Source organism: Microcebus murinus, chromosome 10 (assembly GCF_040939455.1).
Source record: "Microcebus murinus isolate Inina chromosome 10, M.murinus_Inina_mat1.0, whole genome shotgun sequence".
Lineage (NCBI taxonomy): Eukaryota > Metazoa > Chordata > Mammalia > Primates > Cheirogaleidae > Microcebus > Microcebus murinus.
This window is the reverse complement of record NC_134113.1, coordinates 9,855,940-9,875,397: the sequence shown is the minus strand read 5'-3', so window position 1 is coordinate 9,875,397 and position 19,458 is coordinate 9,855,940. Positions and strand designations below refer to the sequence as shown.

At 36.9% G+C, this 19,458-nt stretch overlaps 1 protein-coding gene and 1 pseudogene across 1 annotated transcript in view; one reads left to right on the top strand and one right to left on the bottom strand.

The window, feature by feature from the left end:
* The window catches only part of DMC1 (DNA meiotic recombinase 1), a 58,698-nt gene that overhangs the window by 13,238 nt on the left and 26,002 nt on the right, over nt 1-19,458 (bottom strand). The window contains exons 4-12 of the mRNA XM_020287776.2: nt 19,212-19,358; nt 17,046-17,128; nt 15,802-15,854; nt 11,564-11,605; nt 9,052-9,124; nt 4,904-4,995; nt 4,428-4,501; nt 3,818-3,932; nt 3,325-3,385 (exon numbers count right to left, since the gene is read on the bottom strand). Coding sequence (XP_020143365.1) covers nt 3,325-3,385; nt 3,818-3,932; nt 4,428-4,501; nt 4,904-4,995; nt 9,052-9,124; nt 11,564-11,605; nt 15,802-15,854; nt 17,046-17,128; nt 19,212-19,358 — 740 coding nt within the window. The remainder of the gene's footprint in view (nt 1-3,324; nt 3,386-3,817; nt 3,933-4,427; nt 4,502-4,903; nt 4,996-9,051; nt 9,125-11,563; nt 11,606-15,801; nt 15,855-17,045; nt 17,129-19,211; nt 19,359-19,458) is intronic.
* On the top strand, nt 12,343-13,062 carry LOC105858545 (solute carrier family 25 member 16 pseudogene; annotated as a pseudogene).

Genomic DNA, 19,458 nt, shown 5'->3' with positions numbered 1-19,458 from the left:
TTTTGTCTTTTTAAAGCAAGCCTTAAAAATCTTCCATTTCTCTTCAGTTTAAAATTATTCTCTTTGTGAAGTACTTCATGTTCTATGTGTGAAAGACACCCATAAAACAGAGAAGATTGCCTTAACCACTCAAGGACTATACTATAGATAATGTATGACACACCAAGACTAAAATTTTGAGTTGAATGGACATCATTTATTTTTCTTCTTTATGGAGGAAAAGATTTTTTTCTCTTTTGTTCACTAGTGCATTCCTAGAATCTTGTTACACAGCGGATTTTTAATAAATATTTGTCAAATGAATAAATGATTGATTTTTCCCTCCTCAATCTTTTTAACTCAATACCATTTGTATAGCTAATTTTTTTTTTTTTTTTTTTGAGACAGAGTCTCATTTTGTTGCCCAGGCTAGAGTGAGTGCCATGGCATCAGCCTAGCTCACAGCAACCTCAAACTCCTGGGCTCAAGTGATACTCCTGCCTCAGCCTCCCAAGTAGCTGGGACTATAGGCATGTACCACCAGGCCCGGCTAATTTTTTCTATATATATTAGTTGGCCAACTAATTTCTATTTATAGTAGAGACGGGGTCTCGCTCTTGCTCAGACTGGTTTCGAACTCCTGATCTTGAGCAATCCGCCTGCCTCAGCCTCCCAGAGTGCTAGGATTACAGGTGTGAGCCACCGTGCCTGGCCTGTATAGCTAATATTTTCATATTGGAATCTCTTGTAACTAGGTAGAAAATACTCATAAATGGGTATTGAAAGAGAGATATATCAAACTGCAGAAAATGCAGCAATATTGTTAGGGTAAGTTTAGAAAATGCCTGAAAGGTCAAGTGAGGTGGCACTCGCCTGTAATCCTAGTACTCTGGGAGGCTGAAGCAGGAGGATGGCTTGAGGCAGGAGTTCAAGACCAGCGCAAGCAAGAGTAAGACCCTAGAACCCGTCTCTACCAAAAATAGAAAAATTAGCTGAGCATAGTGGCTCGTGTCTGTAGTCCCAGCTACTTGGGATGCTGAGGGAGGAAAATCTGTAGTCCCAAGTACTTGGGAGGCTGAAACAGGAGAATTGATTGAGCCCAGGAGTTTGAGGTTACAATGAACTATGATGATACCACTGCACTCTAGCCTAGGCTACAGAGCAACACTCTGTCTCAAAAAAAGGAGACATATTCATTTCAATAGAATTTACACAAGCATATCAAATATCTTCTAATACATATGTCAATGACTCATTTTATCTACTACTATATGATGTATTACCTCGGTTTTAGAGTAATATCACTTTGTATTGCAACCATAATTAATTTAGGTAAGAATCTTCAATGGATGTTAAAACAAATAGATGAAAACTTATTGCAGAACAAGATATTTACAGTCTCAAGTATCATCCCACAAATTACTTATTAATACAAAAGGGAATTTTTGTAATTCTCTTTTATAATGGAGAAATATTGTAAATACCATCTTAATCACATGATCAAACTTAATATCACTATTAAGGGGACAAACTGCAATCATGTGCCTCCTGATATGATATACTGAGAAGGCCATAATATTGCTTATGTAGTTTTTCATCATAGTGTTTAACATTTTTAAAAAATCCAGATCCCAATAGAATAACATTTTGAATAATAAGAAAACAAGTTGTAAAAACAGTTGGCCTGTACTCTTCAAAAGTGTCAATTTCACAAAAGTCTAACAAAGGTTGAGGAACTGTACTGATTAAAGGAAATTAAAAAGACATGAAAACTACATGCAGTACATGATGCTCAATTGATCCTGAATTGAAAGCAAAACAAAAAACTCCCCAAAACTATAAAGGACATTATTGGGACAATTGGATATACTTGAAACAACTGTATATTAAATAACATTATTATGCCAATGTTAAATTTCCGGAATGTGACAATTATATTGTGGTTATGTAGAATGTTTTTGTTCTTAGAAGAGATATGCTGAATTATTAAGAGGTGAAGTATCATGATATCTGCAAATAATTCTCAATGGTTCAGAAAAAACCTCTCAAATGTTTCACAAAAATATACATATCTATGGATGAGTATGTGTGTGTATATGTAGAGACAAAGAGCTTTTATACATATATACACACACCCAAACAGGAAAGAGGGAGATGGCAAATGTTAACAATTAATTAACCTAGGTAAATGACATATGTGTATTCATTGTACTAATCTTGCAACTTCTCTCTGGTTAAAAAATTTTGTAAATAAAAAGTTATTTAAAGACATCTTTTAGGCCAGGCGTGGTGGCTCATGCCTGTAATCCTAACACTCTGGGAGGCCGAGGCAGGAGGATTGCTCAAGCTCAGGAGTTCGAAACCAGACCGAGCAAGAGTGAGACCCCGTCTCTACTATAAATAGAAAGAAATTAATTGGCCAACTAATATATATATAGAGAAAAAATTAGCTGGGCATGGTGGCACATGCCTGTAGTCCCAGCTATTTGGGAGGCTGAGGCAGGAGGATTGCTTGAGCCCAGGAGTTTGAGGTTGCTGTGAGCTAGGCTGATGCCATGGGACTCACTCTAGCCTGGGCAACAAAGTGAGACTCTGTCTCAAAAAAAACCAAAAAAACCCCCCATCTTTTAAAAAGCATTATCATAGGCTGGGCACAGTAGCTCACACCTGTAATCCTAGCACTCTGGGAGGCTGAGGCAGGAGGATCGCTTGAGGTCAGGAGTTCGAGACCATCCTGAGCAAGAGCGAGACTCCGACTCTACTAAAAATAGAAACATTAGCTGGACGTGGTGGCACGCACTTGTAGTTCCAGCCACTCAGGAGGCTGAAGCAGGAGGATCCCTTGAGCCTAGGAGTTTGAGGTTGCAATGAGGTACAATGACACCATTGCATTCTAGCCAGGGTGACAAAGCAAGACTTTCTCCATAAAAAGCATTATCATAAATTCAGGGTTATTTTGGTTTTTTTTTTGTTTTTTTTTTTTTTTTTTTTTTTTTTAGAAATTACTATGAAATTCCAAAATTCAGGGTTATTTTGATTGCTTATTCAGACATATGTTGCTCAAAATTTTTGATGGTGGCAACAAACCTTTCTTTGAATTTTCTGTTTTTACATCCTACTTTAGCTCTCCATGCCTTTCTATGCCCTGCCAACTTTCAGAACCATCAATAGTCATGACATGTCAACAAATTCTGCCTATAGGAGACTTCTCTCATAGGCCTTTTTTATTGTACTGTGCAATAAAGTGATTTGTGATACATTCATGCCCACATAAAGATTATTCTACATTCAAACCCTCTTGATATTAACCTCTGTGAAATACAAAAACAGAATATTGAGGCTTACGTCATAGTTGCTCCTGGATCGGCAGTCATTTGATTGGTCACAAAAACTGCTACATTATATTCTGCATCAAGAAACAAAATTAAGGGGGAGGTGGGGCATGGGCAATATATATAACCTTAACATTTGTACCCCCATAATACGCTAAAATAAAATAAAAAAAGAAATAAACTATGAGAAGGGCAACATAAAGTTCTTTGTTTAGATTTCAAAGTTTAGAAATATTATACCATGAATTTATTTTATAAACAAGATCATATTCCTATGTTTTCATTGATAACAGAAATTAATTTATTTAAAGCTATTATTATTGTTGATGTTTGGGCTAGAATCCTTATTTACGGTTTTAAAAAACAGTTGTATTCTCATGAAGATGATTTTATTTTTTTAAAAAGTACTAACTCCTGACATTATTCTTAGCTTTTCTTCAAAGCATACTCAGCAAACATAGTCACAGATGCCATTCTGATAGTTCCATTTTATTTTAAAGATATACCTTCTGAGATTTTTTGGAGTCGTGACAACATCTGGGCCAATTTTTGCTGCCGTTCAGCCAACTCCCCACGACCACTGAAATCCACTCGAAAAAGTGCCATTATTGAATCAATGATCTGCACAGGATTAATGTAAAAATAAATATGCATTTTGAAATGGAAGTAATAAGTTAATTTGAATAGGGATCAATAGAAGAAAAATAATATACTAAATAGCTCTGTGAGGCCAGGTGTGGTAGCTCATGCCTCTAATCCTAACATTCTGGGAGGCCAAGGCAGGTGGGTTGCTTGAGGTCAGGAGTTCGAGACCAGCCTGAGCAAGAGTGAGATCCTGTCTCTAATAAAAATAGAAAGAAATTATCTGGACAACTAAAAATATATAGAAAAAATTAGCCAGGCATGATGGCGCATGCCTGTAGTCCCAGCTACTTGGGAGGCTGAGGCAGAAGGATTGCTTGAGCCCAGGAGTTTGAGGTTGCTGTAAGCTAGGCTGATGCCACAGCAATCTAGCCCAGCAAGACTCTGTCTCAAAAAAAAAAGAAGGAAAAAAAATATTTAAAAAGGAAAAAAATTAAATAGCTCTGTGAGTGAGCAATATCTAAAAGCTTGTACCAATAGCTTGAAAATGCCAGCTTCTTCATGGAATTTTGCTGCTACATAATCGAGTAGCTCCATCTGATGTTCACCTGGTGGGAAACGCAGTGAGAAAATGTCATAGAAGTTAGAAGAAGCAGAGGCTCAGATCATTCATGTCCTACGGAGCCAGACAAAAGAGAGTCCTTGAAGGATACCCTTAATTATTTACGACTCTATTAGATATGATTGCATACTCTACCTTAGCATATATGTTAAACACTACATTACCAAAAAGAATGTTACTCTAAATTTCAAAGACAAAGAAATATTTGAACTCATTTTAATATTTAAGGACTTAACAGATGATAAAATTTATAGACTGACTAAATTACTTTAGAGAAAAATAAAATAAAAAGAGAAGAGGAGAGTGTCAAAATGTTGTATCACTCAAATAGTAAATCAGTGCGGCAAACCTTACATAACCCAAGCATCCCACTGCATGGGGCTCTTACTAGTATATGCACGTGCATAAAGTACATTGTCCAGTACTGCGTCATGGTCTACGTTGAAGCGATCAGCAATATCCCGAAGGCGATCTGGACGGCTGGAGTATTAAGATTAAGGATTCAATAAATCAATTTCACAAAAAGTTTAGACAATAACTACAAAACATAATATCTGAAGTAAGTATATTAACACAGAGGCAAGACAATGTACCTGCAAAGGTATTCTGGAGGATGCTAGTAATCACTTAAAGTCTATACCAGATTTTATTTTTCAGAAGTGCTTCAGTTTAGGTAGTGATAATGATAATAGAAATGGTGAGGCAGTAATGAATTTAAAGATTAAATTATCAAACCTTGACAACAACCTTGGAAGCTAGTTGTTATGGCCTATATTACATTTTACAACTGAGGGCACTGACAAACAGAGATTAGGCGAATGAGTTGGGATTATGTAGCAAATCAGTTACAAGAGAAAAAATAAAGTTTGTGAGCTTCCTTTGTTCTCAGTTCTATAAAAATATATCTATTATAGAAAGATAATATCACTGAATTATAATTCAGTCACTTCAAAGTGAATTAATTCACTCTTCATACTAATCTGTTCAATGTGAACTAGTTTAATATACCATTAATCAGATAATGCTAACAAATGATAAATTTGACTACATGAAGCAAAGGGTCAAAAAAGTAACTTCAAGGATTCAAGGGTTTTAGGTTTATATAGGGTTTAGAATCTACCATCTAAAGGAGTTGTTAGCTTTCTAAAATTAGTAAATTCATAGGGAGGCAAATTCAGAATACCTACAAAGGTATTCTGGAAGATGCTACTTATAAACTATAAAGGAGTAATAAAATTTTTTTAGATCTTTGGTAATCCTAACGATATGTCTGATGTAAAATGAGGTAAAATAAAATGCATGTTTATAGTCCCATTTCACTTTGTTTACATAACACTGATTATACTATAAGCAACTGTAAAGCAAAGGCCATTGATAATCTTATTTGTGATGCTTGCAATGAACTCAATAAATGTTGGATTAAACTATCATTAGGATTTCCCAGCCATTTATATCCTAATGCATTATGTATGTTCTTTTCTTTAGAGCTTCAGTGACAGCCATTAAAATCTTCCATTGCTATTGGGTATGCACAATAGATGTTTTTGGTGGACAAGTCAAAGAAGACAGGGAATTGGAGGGAACAATAAAAATGTTTTTCACCATATCAGTTTCTATAAATCGCAGATACTATGTAACCAGGAGTGTAAAAATTGGGCTGAAGGGAAGTCCAAATCAATCTGCAAATATTTTTTAACTCATTACCATATGGAATTGATTATCATATTATCTAATTACCAAGGCAATGCATTATTATTATTTATTATTTTTTTTTTTTTGAGACAAGAGTCTCACTTTGTTGCCCAGGCTAGAGTGAGTGCCATGGCATCAGCCTAGCTCACAGCAACCTCAATCTCCTGGGGTCAAGCAATCCTGCTGCCTCAGCCTCCCGAGTAGCTGGGACTACAGGCATGTGCCACCATGCCCAGCTAATTTTTTCTATATATATTAGTTGGCCAATTAATTTCTTTCTATTTATAGTAGAGACAGGATCTCGCTCTTGCGGGCTGGTTTTGAACTCCTGATCTCGAGCCATCCGCCCGCCTCAGCCTCCCAGAGTGCTAGGATTACAGGCGTGAGCCACCGCGCAAGGCAATGTATTACGGAGGATCTAAGGATAGATGTTTATCCTGGGATCTATGTCCCAGGAAAATTTAAAACATAATTAATGAGACAAAATATAAACATGTAAAAAGAAAAATATCAAGAGATAGTAGTATAAGTGTGAGAGACATGGAAAGAATGAGAACATTCCAATGTGGCCCTTGCTGCAGTGCCCCTTCCCCACCCAGCTATTTTTCCCCACTACCTCTTGCATTTGACTTAGCTCCTACTATTCCATGGTATGGTTCTTGATAAAATCTAAATTGCCCAAACAGTGGCTGCTAGTCTGCAAGAAGAATTCCTTCTGCTCTGAGAATCATCCTTAAGCAACTATTTCTGAAACTAGCTAAATTCCAGCTGAGCCCCCTTGCTAAAGAACTATTCAGCATTCTACCCTTCTTCTCTAAGTTAGAAGGCTCCTTCACTGTCTTCTCATGTCAGGCATTTCCTAATAAAGACTTCTGCAAACAGTTCTCTGGTTGTTTTTCTTCTTCTATCATAGATCAAGAAGGACAGGGTTTTCTAAATTGGGTAGTTAGAGGAGATTAGTAAAAGCAGGCCTTGAAATGTGAGGCTTAAAGGATTTGTATGATTCAGAAAGACTATGAGATGCGGACAGATCGAGCAAATAACCAATAGGATAGAAATATACCATGCAAATTTCTCTATGACTAGTGAAATTAACAATCAAGAGTGACAGCAAAATAAGGCATTTTCAGACATATCAGGGCTCAAAGTTTATCACCTGGATTACTTTTCTGAAAGAAATACTTAAGTAGGTACACTAGCAAAACAAAAAATACAGGAAAGAATAAAGTCTGGGATGTAAGAAACCATAATGAACAAAGAAAACAAAAATCTTTATAGTAAAATCTAAATAATTGCTGATGTACAGTGTTTTCAAATTAAATAATGAAGCATGTTTACAGGCAATGGGATTGGACTAGAGCAGACTCATCTCTTTGCCTCTAATGGTGACAACAATGAGCAATGAGCTTGGAGAGGCAGGCTGGGGTGTCATTGTTAATGGCTTTACAAATTTGTGCAGGTCTTCCCTGTTTTTAAAAAGAATTTCCAGCTGGGCACAGTGGCTCACACCTGTAATCCCAGTGCTTTGTGACTGAGTCTGGGAGTTTGAGACCAGTCTGGGCAACGTAGTGAAACCTTGTCTCTAAAAAAATAATAAATTTCCTCTGAATCCAATACCTCATCAAACTATTATATCTCTTCTTTCATTCATTGGCCAATTGCATACTGCCTCACTCCCTTACTCTATACTTGCAAAAGGCTACCATTACCTCCCTATTACAAATGTTCCCTTAAACTCCTAATTTTGAATGTCAGTAATCTTTCTTAGTTTGCACCCATGAACCCCACCACCACCCTCTCTGCTTAGAACATTGCTGCCTACTCTTTTATTTTTGAAATTTTCCTTTTGTTTGGATTTTATAACCAGATTTCCTTCTACTTCCTCTGTCTCTGTGGGTTCCTCATTTTGGTCCTCTTCCTAAATATAGGCACAACCCAAAGTTATGTTCTCAGTTCTCTCTTCGTGATCTGTAAATTCTCTTTCCCCTTTGGTTAATTCATCCATCTCTGGCCCTTCTCCTTTCTCAAGCTGAATCTAACATTTCCAACATTTCCATCTAGATATCCTCCTGTAGCTCATATTCAACACATTTAAAATGAAACATCACTTTTACTCTGAAACATGATCTTCCCAATTCTATCGTTAGCATCATTATTCTCCCAGTATCTAGACAGAAAACCTGTGAGTGGTTTTTCAAACTTCTTTCCTTGTCTACCCAATACAATCATCAAATCCTGTCAGTTTGTTTTCCTCTCTGATATTTCTTGTCCTTTTCTTTTTATTCCTACTGCTTCCAACCCATATCAAGTTCTCATTACTTGCCTAGAATATTGCTAATGTACCCAATTTACACCCATCATCTGGTTTCAAAGCCATTCATGTCTAAGACTCCAGTCACCTCTCTAGCCTTGTATTCTGGAATCCCTTACACTTAAACGGCAATTCTTTGTTACCCAAGCAGATTCTGTCCTTTTTCATTCTGTGTTTTTGCACTCTTCACATCTTTCCCTTTATTTGAAACCATGACTTTGAGTGAGTTGATAATCTTCTTTCTATTAAGCAAAATCTTTGGAGAAGAGGATTAAAAATGAATAATATATATTAATAATTTCCTCATGTATTTGTTTTGTCAGTTTTACACCAACTCCCTTGGAAAAGTAAAACCTTATTAAATAAACAGTGATTTGAGAACTTGACCAGTAATTGTTTTCCCCTTGGGTTTTCTCATTATTGATTGTTTATGGGATGATAACAAAAATAGTTATATCAAATAAACTATCTTTTGTATTAACATTACTATATCATACTATTATGTTAGCAATTTGCTTAAATAAAAGGGTTACAAAGTATTTTCTGTATCAATGAAGATAATCTTTCCTCCTGGGTAGCCACCAGTTCCTGGAAGTTGAGCTGTCACTAGGAAACAATTAAAAAATTAATATTAATAGGAGTGAATAAACTTTGTACAAATGAATATAAACATGGGATTTATGCTGGTTACAACTATTTAGTAAATTTAGCAAACTAAAAAGTCAGGACCCTTCAGTTTCTAAACAGCATGTTACATTTTAACATTACTTAACCAGAAGTGAAATTATAAGTATTCTGCCAGCATAGTAGTAATTCAACAAAGAATTTCAATGTCTCTCAAGAGGGGAGATATTCATGAAAGTTCTCCCAAGGAATGGAAGTAGAATTTAAATATGCCTTTCTTTCTATAAGAAATAATCACAATATAATTTATGCTATATAATTTATTTATGTTATCTTTCAATTAATATATGCCAAAATTTTCAAATGAATTTATTTTTATGTAATAGTAGTTAGTACGAAGGAGCTACTTTGTACCAAGTACATGCATTATTTCATTTATTTCTCAAAACAATCCTAAGACTTGATAATATCATTATTTCTATTTCATTTACTTTATTTTTATTTTATTTTGAGACAGGGTCTAACTCTGTTGCCTGGGCTAGAGTGCCACATTATCATTATAGCTCACAGCAACCTCAAACTCCCAGGCTCAAGCGAGCCTCTTGCTTCAGACTCCTGAGTAGCTGGGATTAAAGGCACAAGCCACCATGCCTGGCTAATTTTTCCTTTCCTTTTTTTTTTTTTTTAATAGAGAAAGGGTCTTGCTATGTTGTCCAGGCTGGTCTCAAACTCCTGGGCTGAAGCCACCTCAGCCTCCCAAAGTGCTAGGATTACAGGCATAAGCCACCATGCCCAGCATCTATTATTGATGGGGAAAATTAGAGAAATGAAGCAATTTGCCCAAGGTCACATAGCTATTAATGGTAGAGCCAAGACTGGAATCAGGCACTTTGATTCCAGAACTCCCTTCTGAATCATTTTGCCAAGCTCCCACTTTGGTCAAAAAAATGAACAGTAGTGTCTTTATGAAAAAGGAGATATCTTTGCTTATTTTGTTTAAAAAGTTATTTAAAAAAAATTTTTTTTTGGCCAGGCGCAGTGGCTCACGCCTGTAATCCTAGCACTCTGGGAGGCCGAGGCAGGCAGATAGCTCGAGGTCAAGAGTTTGAAACCAGCCTGAACAAGAGCGAGACCCCGTCTCTACTATAAATAGAAAGAAATTAATTTGCCAACTAATATATATATAGAAAACATTAGCTGGGCATGGTGGCACATCCCTGTAGTCCCAGCTACTCGGGAGGCTGAGGCAGCAGGATTGCTTGAGCTCAGGAGATTGAGGTTGTTGTGAGCTAGGCTGATGCCACGGCACTCACTCTAGCCTGGGCAACAAAGTGAGACTCTGTCTCAAAAAAAAAAAAAAAAAAAAAAAAGTTTTTTTTGAGACAGAGTCTCCCTCTGTTGCCTCAGGTAGAGTGCAGTGGCATCATCATAGCTCACTGCAACCTCAAACTCCTGGGCTCAAGACATCCTCCTGCCTCAGCTTCCTTAGTAGCTGGGACTACAGGTGCACACCACCCACACCCAGCTAATTTCTTCTGTTTTTTGGTAGAGATGGGATCATGCTCTTCCTTAGGCTGGTCTTGTTTTTTTTTTTTTTGAGGCAGTCTCACTCTGTTGCCCTGGCTAGAGTGCCATGGTGTCAGCCTAGCTCACAGCAACCTCGAGGTCCTGGGCTCAAGCAATCTTTCTGCCTCAGCCTCCTGAGTAGCTGGGACTACAGGCATGTGCCACCATGCCTGGCTAATTTTTCCTATGTATTTTTAGTTGGCCAATGAATTTCTTTCTATTTTTAGTAGAGATGGGGTCTCTCTCCTGCTCAGGCTGGTTTTGAACTCCTGACCTTGAGTGATCCACCCACCTCAGCTTCTCAGAGTGCTAGGATTACAGGCATGAGCTGCCGTGCCCGGCCTCCTTAGGCTGGTCTTGAACTGAGCTCAAGCAACCCCCCCACCTTGGCCTCCCAAAATGCTAGGATTATAGGAATGAGCCACCCTGCCTGGCCAAAGAATTGTTTTTAAGTCTCTCTTAGGATCAACTTTACCCCATGGAAAGTAAAGTATTCTAGGCCTCAACAGATTTTGTGTCATTCTTGTAGAAAAGATATAGAAAAGATGGATTGAGAAAAATTGAGACAGTGAACCCCTCTCCTCACCAACATGCTCATATGCCTATTTAACTTCTCCTTATTTGCATTCAGGTGTTCACAGTACAGCACATACAGTATGACCTCAAGCATCACACATTCAAAGACCAGCTATATAACCATGGGCAGTTTACTTAATCTCCCTAAATTTTAGTTTTCTTGCAAGTATGTTCAGATTACATGAGACTATTTAAAGTACCAGGCACATAGTAGATGTTTAGTAAGTAATAGCTATGATTATTATTGTTGTTATTATTATTGTTATTATGTATCCTTACCACAGAGGGTATGAGAGAGCTGGGTTTTTCCAGTACGGAATTCTGCGAAATAGATAAAAGATAATAAAAAACACACATAGTTAGTTTTTAGATATTTTTACCAAGAATAAAATATGGCCTCAGAATATTACTGTTTTTTGGCTGGGCGCGGTAGCTCACACCTGTAATCCTAGCACTCTGGGAGGCCGAGGTGGGCGGATTGCTCGAGGTAACGAGTTCAAAACCAGCCTGAGCAAGAGCAAGACCCTGTCTCTAGTAAAAATAGAAAGAAATTAATTGGACAACAAATATATATAGAAAAAATTAGCCGGGCATGGTGGCTCATGCCTGTAGTCCCAGCTACTCGGGAGGCTGAGGCAGCAGGATTGCTTGAGCCCAGGAGATTGAGGTTGCTATGAACTAGGCTGATGCCACGGCACTCACTCTAGGCTGGGCAACAAAGTGAGACTCTGTCTCAAAAATAAATAAATAAATAAATAAAATATTACTGTTTTATTTTACAACTGTCAAATCTCACTTGAAAGACCAGCGCAGTGAGCAAAAGTTAACTCTCACAAAAATGTTATTTGGCTCTGGACCTTGGTGTAGTTGTACCAATTTATGGATGAAGAAAGGAAGGCTCCAGAAGAGGTACTGCCAGATGCTGTGCCAAAACAACAGTTGCCCCACTAGATGGAGTAAAGTTTTTATTACAAATCCACAATCACTATTAAAAGCATTTAGGAGTATTTTCTGTATTGCGTGCTGTTCCCCCAAAGGAAGGAGATCTTGGATTGTATAAAGAAAATGGTGCAATGATGACTTGAATCTTTCCCTATGGTGCAATCCAGTTTATGGCATTTGAACATTATAAAACATTAATTACTACAAAGCTGGGAGTTTCGGGTCATGTGCACAGATTAACGGCTGGATCCATGGCAGGTATGACAGCAGTTATCTGTACTTACCCTCTTGACCTGGTTAGAGTATGCCTAGCATTCCATGTGAAATAAAGGGGAACACACCTATACAGAAATTGTTCATGCATTCAAAACAACTTTTGCAAAGAAGTTGGATTCCTTGGATTTTACAGAGGCCATATGCCTACTATATTAAGAATGGCTCCATATGCAGGTGTTTCATTTTTTACTTTTGGTACCTTAAAGAGTATTAGGCTTTCTCACACTCCTACCCTTCTTGGCAGACCTTCATCAGACAATTCTAATGTCTTAGTTTTGAAAACTCACATAAACTTACTTTGTGGTAGTGTTGCTGGAGCAATACCACAGACAATATCCTACCCATTTGATGTAACTCATCAGTGAATGCAATTAGGAACTTCTCTGCCAGAATTTGAAAAGTGCCTTACCATGCAGGATACTATAAAGTATGTCTATGAACACCATGGAATTCGAAAAGGATTATATCATGCTTTATCTCTTAATCACATTCTTTTCATCTCTCAAACAGTGGCTTTTATAACACATGAAATTATGAAGCAGTTTTTTCACCTCAACTAAAAAATACATCTTGGTTTGTCTCTGAGAGGGAGAAATAAAATGTTAATTTAATTGTGGGGAGAACATTACTGGAAGTGGGATATTTACCCTGTGACAGGAACCACTGGTATTTTTGTACTTTATTTTTTTGTTTTTTACTCACAAATCAAAAGTGCTCACCATACTTTTTGATGCCAAACATTATACCTTAGAACACTAAAAAATATTCCTAAGCTGATGCTTGTTAAACAATTAAGTTATTTGAAAGCATTTTAAAGTTTTATTTGGAAAGGGAACTAACTTCAAAACTGGGTTCAAAGGTTGCCATTAGCTTATCATGCTGTTCCAAGTTTTTAGTTGTAATCATGATTTTTAAAAGGCTCTAACATTGTTTATTATTATTAAAATAAGCAGGCTTGGTTATATTGCAGCAGAACAATGAGAACTGAATTTTTGAGTTCTATAAAACAGCCAGCATTGAAGTATTATTATCTCTCTTATAATTCTGCTCCACTACATAAAAGAACACTTTTTCCTTTATTTTTTAAATAAAATTAATGTTGTATTTAAACAGTAACCATGTAGAGACTCAAAGATAAATCAAGAGGCTAGATGCAATGGAAAGTGCCTTTAGTCCCAGCTACACGGGAGGCTGAGGTGGGAGGATCTCTTCAGCCCAGAAGTTTGAGGCCAGCCTGGGCAACATAGTGAGACCCCCCATCTATAAAATAAATGAAGGAAAGAAGGACGGATGGAAGGATGGATCAGGTTTTGCTCATATGTTATTACCAGGTACTATGTGTGATTTCCAAGTGTTTTTAAAAGTCAATGTATCTCCCAAAGGCAGTAATAATAAATAATAAATATTTTTGCTCTCAAAAACAAAGTAACACTATAGATTTGTTTTTGTTAGATGATTTTGTTTATATTAGAAAATTTATTTAAGTGGACTGTGAAACATCCATTAATGAGGATGTGAATATCAAAGAATGTTTCTGAGATATTATGTCCTAATACATCAACTAGTTTTTCTGTAAAATAATTTTAATACAATATAAGCAAGTAGAAATGTAAAATATTATTTGAGTTATCATTTATATTAAGAAAATAATGGAATGTAAGAATTCCATTTATTGTGTTTAGAGCAGTTTTGTGTTTTATTATAAGCATGACAGAAATGGAAAGGTAACGATTAAAATTCTATCTTCAGAAACAGTAATTTATAGAATTTATGTGACTTTTAAGACATTAGAAAACTGAGCGTTATTTTTGCTTCAATTTTTATCGTTTTGCATAAAAGATTTCTTGTCATACCTTGGTAAAAATTTGATGAGTTGGTCTTTATTATAAAAATAAATATGCATTTCTATTATGTGTAAGTGTAACTGCAGGTACAAATACATGTGTTTTCAAAACTATTCTGTATATTTTCATTTCTGGGTCACATTGTAGCTATTATTATTAAATCTTAAGATAATTTAAATATATAAAATAAGTATCTCAGTTATGTTATCAATAAAAGGGAACTGCAAAATTTTGAATAAAAAGTTGTTTTTTTTTTTTTTTTTTTTAGACAATCTCAATCTGTTGCCTGGACTAGAGTGCCGTGGCGTCAGCCTAGCTCACAACAACCTCAAACTCCTGGGCTCAAGCTATCCTCCTGCCTCAGCCTCCCGAGTAGCTGGGACTACAGGCACGAACCACCACGCCTGGCTAATTTTTTCTATTTTTAGTTGTTTGGCTAATCTCTTTCTATTTATAGTAGAGACAGGGTCCTGTTCTTTCTCAGCCTGGGAATAAAATGTTTTTAAATAGAAATTTGCATTCTAAAAAAAAATCTCACTCATAAAGTACCTTATGTGTCAAAAATGGATTATGCATGTATGAATACCAACAGTAAAAAAAAAAATTAATGTATTTTTTCCATAGAACTGGTTTTTAGATAAAAAGTCATTTAGAACAAGTTTTCCTTAAGAATAGTCATATAAATGAAAATTTAAGGCCCAACCTCAGAAAAGAGAACCTGGGGCTCCCCCACTGAACTGAGGTCCTCAAGGGGGAACTGGAGTGGTCTCATATTGGTGGCATCTACTAGCTACCAGCAGAAGCAAATTCTCTCTGGAGGAAAACTTTTCTATTTACCAATTGAGGTCCATTGCTCATAGATTAAAACCGAGCAATAAGCTCACAAATATCAATGAATATATAAGAAGGTAAGCCACTAAGACTACGTCAACTAAAATAATGAAAATCAGATTTATTTTTCCAAGTCAACAGAAAACAACAGCAGCAACAACAACAACAAAAAATCAGATCTAGTTCCCCAAGGATTGCAAATATTGGAATTGTCAGATGCAATACATACTATAGCTATGCATGAATTGTTTAAAAAAAATACAGGATGTGATCAGGGAAAATAGAGTCTAATCTCTATGTTTATAGAACATGTGTTACCTAGAACTAAAATTGGCCTTGTTGTTCAATTAAGTTTTAAAAGAATAAGAGAAAAAATTATATTCTCTTCCATAAGAATCATGAAAAAAAGGATGAAAAGTGTCAATAAGACCCTTCTGTTAATGTTGGGATACATTGTCATTGCAGTCCAGAATGATCCTGTTACAATAATTAAGATTTCATCGTAAGTTCCAAAATAATTCACTATTGGTTGTTTATTTAATTATATGTATATATACACATAGATGTATGTGTGTATATATTTATATATCATTTCATATAACAAAATATTAAGGTTCTACCTACCTCCAAAAGCTTCTGTGATTGCCATGCTTTCAATTCCACCTCCTAGCAATTTACTGTGAATAGAAAGACAGCATTAGCAATAGGAACAGAAATAGGGATATTAAGAAAGGAGAAAGTATTCATGTTTATTAGATAGATATGTATTCACATCTATGGATATGAATCTAATATGTATTAGATAGAAAGTATTCATATCTATAGATATACTTTCTATTTTTAGTAGAGACAGGGTCTCACTCTTGCTCAGGCTGGTCTCTAACTCCTGAGCTCAAACGATCCTCCAGCCTCAGCCTTCCAGAGTGCTAGGATTACAGGCGTGAGCCACTGTACCCGGCCTCTAATTGCTCTTGATCACTGTTCTAACTTATAAAATACTGATTCTTTCTAGTAAAGTAGGGGAAAAACCACACATTCTAGTCAACTTGCATGGAGAAGATGATGATATGTTTCAAGGGTCATAGACAGTAAATAAAAAAGGACACTAAAACCATTCTTGCTGAAGACAAAGTTAACACTGGATTATTTCTTCTAAAATATTCAATCTAACAACTGATTTTTTTTTTTTTTTTTGAGACAGAGTCTCGCTTTGTTGTCCAGGCTAGAGTGAGTGCCGTGGCGTCAGCCTCGCTCACAGCAACCTCAAACTCCTGGGCTCGAGCAATCCTTCTGCCTCAGCCTCCCGAGTAGCTGGGACTACAGGCATGCGCCACCATGCCCGGCTAATTTTTTATATATATATCAGTTGGCCAATTAATTTCTTTCTATTTATAGTAGAGACGGGGTCTCGCTCTTGCTCAGGCTGGTTTTGAACTCCTGACCTCGAGCCATCCGCCCGCCTCGGCCTCCCAGAGAGCTAGGATTACAGGCGTGAGCCACCGCGCCCGGCCTAACAACTGATTTTTGAATAAAACCAAAAGGTGAAATGAAATTTCCATCAATGGAGAAGGAAAGGAAAGGTTAAACTGATTTTTAAAATTGGTTTGTAGATTAATATAGGCTGATTCAGAAACTACTTAGATTTGGGATCTGAATTTCTTGTAAGAAATTTAATCTTGTTCCTACAGGCAGTCTGGAATTTGCTTCAGTTTGCATTTTGGGGGGGGGGGAATACCACAAACCAAACCTACTTCAAAAGAAGAAGCTATTTCTACTACTTACAGTAGAAATAACAACCAGATAGAGGAAATGAAACATGGTATTCCAAAGATTGTGCTTAGTAGTTATAAAAAATGTTAGATACACACTCAAATTCCTGGCTCCCAGTGGTGATATGGAAAACCATTTTCCTCTTTTCACTATACTCAAATGCAGTCAAGAATCCTGGTTCCTACAGAAAGATAAAAGGAAATGTTCAAAAGTTATAAAATGATGGTTTTAATTTCAAATGCTGCTAAAAACTATGTACTTGATTATCAAGGTCATCATTTCATATAAACTATGGTTCATTTGTCTTTCAAGGCAGTACAAGATCATGGTTAAGAACACAGACTTTGGAGCTACCCTTTATAGATTCAAATTATGTCTCTAATACTTAATTGTAAGACATAGGGTAAACTACTTAATCTTGCCGTACTTCAACTTCCTCTTTGGGGTCAAACATGGATAATAGTGTCTCTTTCATAGGGTAGCTGTGAAGATTAAATGAAATATATTTATGGCACAAATCAGAAGGGTTATTTTACTGAATAATTCAGTTGATTTCATCAATAGCATCATTTTTTTCAGCTCTAGAAGTTTAAAGAGCACAGAAATTCCATTTTCATTATTCATGAAACAATATTTTTCACATGGTAGATATACTACATATTTGCTGATTAAAGAGGTACAGCTAATGCAGCAGAAGAACTGCATTAGTACTGGGAAAATGGCCCTAATGTCATCTAATGTGTTTCCCTCTTTGTTGTTTTAACTATGACAGTGGTTCTCAAACTTTGGAGAATTTGGGGAAGTGGGTAGGCAAGCTCAGGCTCTATCCTACTTCAATGAGCCTGGCCTGTGTGCTTTTTATTAGCTGCTCCAGGTGATTCTGATACATATCAATGTTTAGAACCATTGTACTATGAAATTAACTTTCTTTCTTTCTCTCCTTCTCTTTCCCTCTCTCCTCTTTCTGTCTCTGTCTCAATCTCTTTCTCTCTCATTAAGAATAAACAGCCTGGTGCAGTGGCCTCACACCTGTAATCCCAGCAATTTGGGAGGTTGAGGTGGGAGGATTGTTTCAGATCAGAAGTCTGAGACCATCCTGGGGCAACATAGCCAGATCCCTTCTCTAAAAAAATAAAAATAAAAATGAACAGCTTTGGTTAAGAAAGGAGAAGACTCTGGGTACAGTAGTGGGTACTGCGGAAGGAGAGGGATTCTTTTCTTTGGTAATGAGATTTGGTTTCCAAAGAAAAGAAGTCTAATTAATGTCTAGCAGTTTCCCCAATCCTGGGACTGCTCTAGGGCTTCCTTAGACACTCCGGCAGTCGTGGAATTGACCTGTGGGTACACCACCTGAGTGCACCCAGAAGCTACAGCAATTGAGCTGAGTAGTTCATTTGGGTCCTCTCCAAGTTCAGTTCAGGATCATATTGCTACTTGCATCACTCTCCTGTCGTCACTGCCTCTGCAGAAAGAAAACAAATGGCTGTCCATGAAGAAAGCTTCTCAGACTTGCTGGGAACGTGACCCTCACATAAAAAGGAGAAATGGAGAGTACTGTTCTTCTGTGAAGAGGGAGACCTAGTACATTCCTATTTGCAGAGCTGGTACCTCTAATGGTCTTCAAAAGTTCTACACAAAAGCTTTGGTCAAAGGCCTATATGCATTTGCCTGGCAGCCTGGCAGCTGCATGGCCCCCTCACAGTCTGCCGGACCAGCTAGAAGGTAGAGGTTAATTTAGCTCAGCTGCCTCAGTGAGCATATTCTTGGTCATATCTATCTCAACTGTACATATGTAGACCCAACCACTATTTGTCTTTTGCTAACCCAATGCTCTCTTATTAATTGGCCTATAATAGGAGAAAGTAACTTCTTTGGCACCAAGTGCTTTACAAGAGCCCTAGATATATTTGAGGAGATGAGACAAAAATAAGGAGGAAGGTAAAAAACAAAAATGAAAAGGAGGAGGGAAGACACAGAAACAGAAAGCTGGAAAAAGTAATATAAAGGGAAACTGAAAAGTCTGGGTAAAAATAATTACCTTCATTAGTGTTCTAGGTCTCTTAATCCTTACCTCAGTCCTTCAGAAATCAATTGCTGTTGCTTTGAAACTGAAGTGGTAAAAGGTTAACAAGCAGAGTATAGTATATTGTGATCCACAGGAACTCAGAGTGCCCACAATTGTTTCTAGTGTTCATAATGAGAAAGGCTACAGAGATTCACAAGGCCCTTCTAAGCTAAAACAGCAAAGAATGGATTTTGCTTACAATAAGTTTGTTGGCTGCTTCTTTAATCTTGTCCACTTTGGCTTCTGAGAGTCCTTTGACATTGCACAGGGCTCTTCTTGTTGTCATTTGTATCCCTTTGATGGTACAGATTCCTACTGATTTCAGCTTCTTAATGTCAGCCACATTCTGTGAATAAAAGAATGGGCACAGCAGATTGAGAAAATGCCAGCTTGAAAGGCTCCCATACTATGTCATGTGCTTTTGTGTCCATCTCCTTCCACCATGA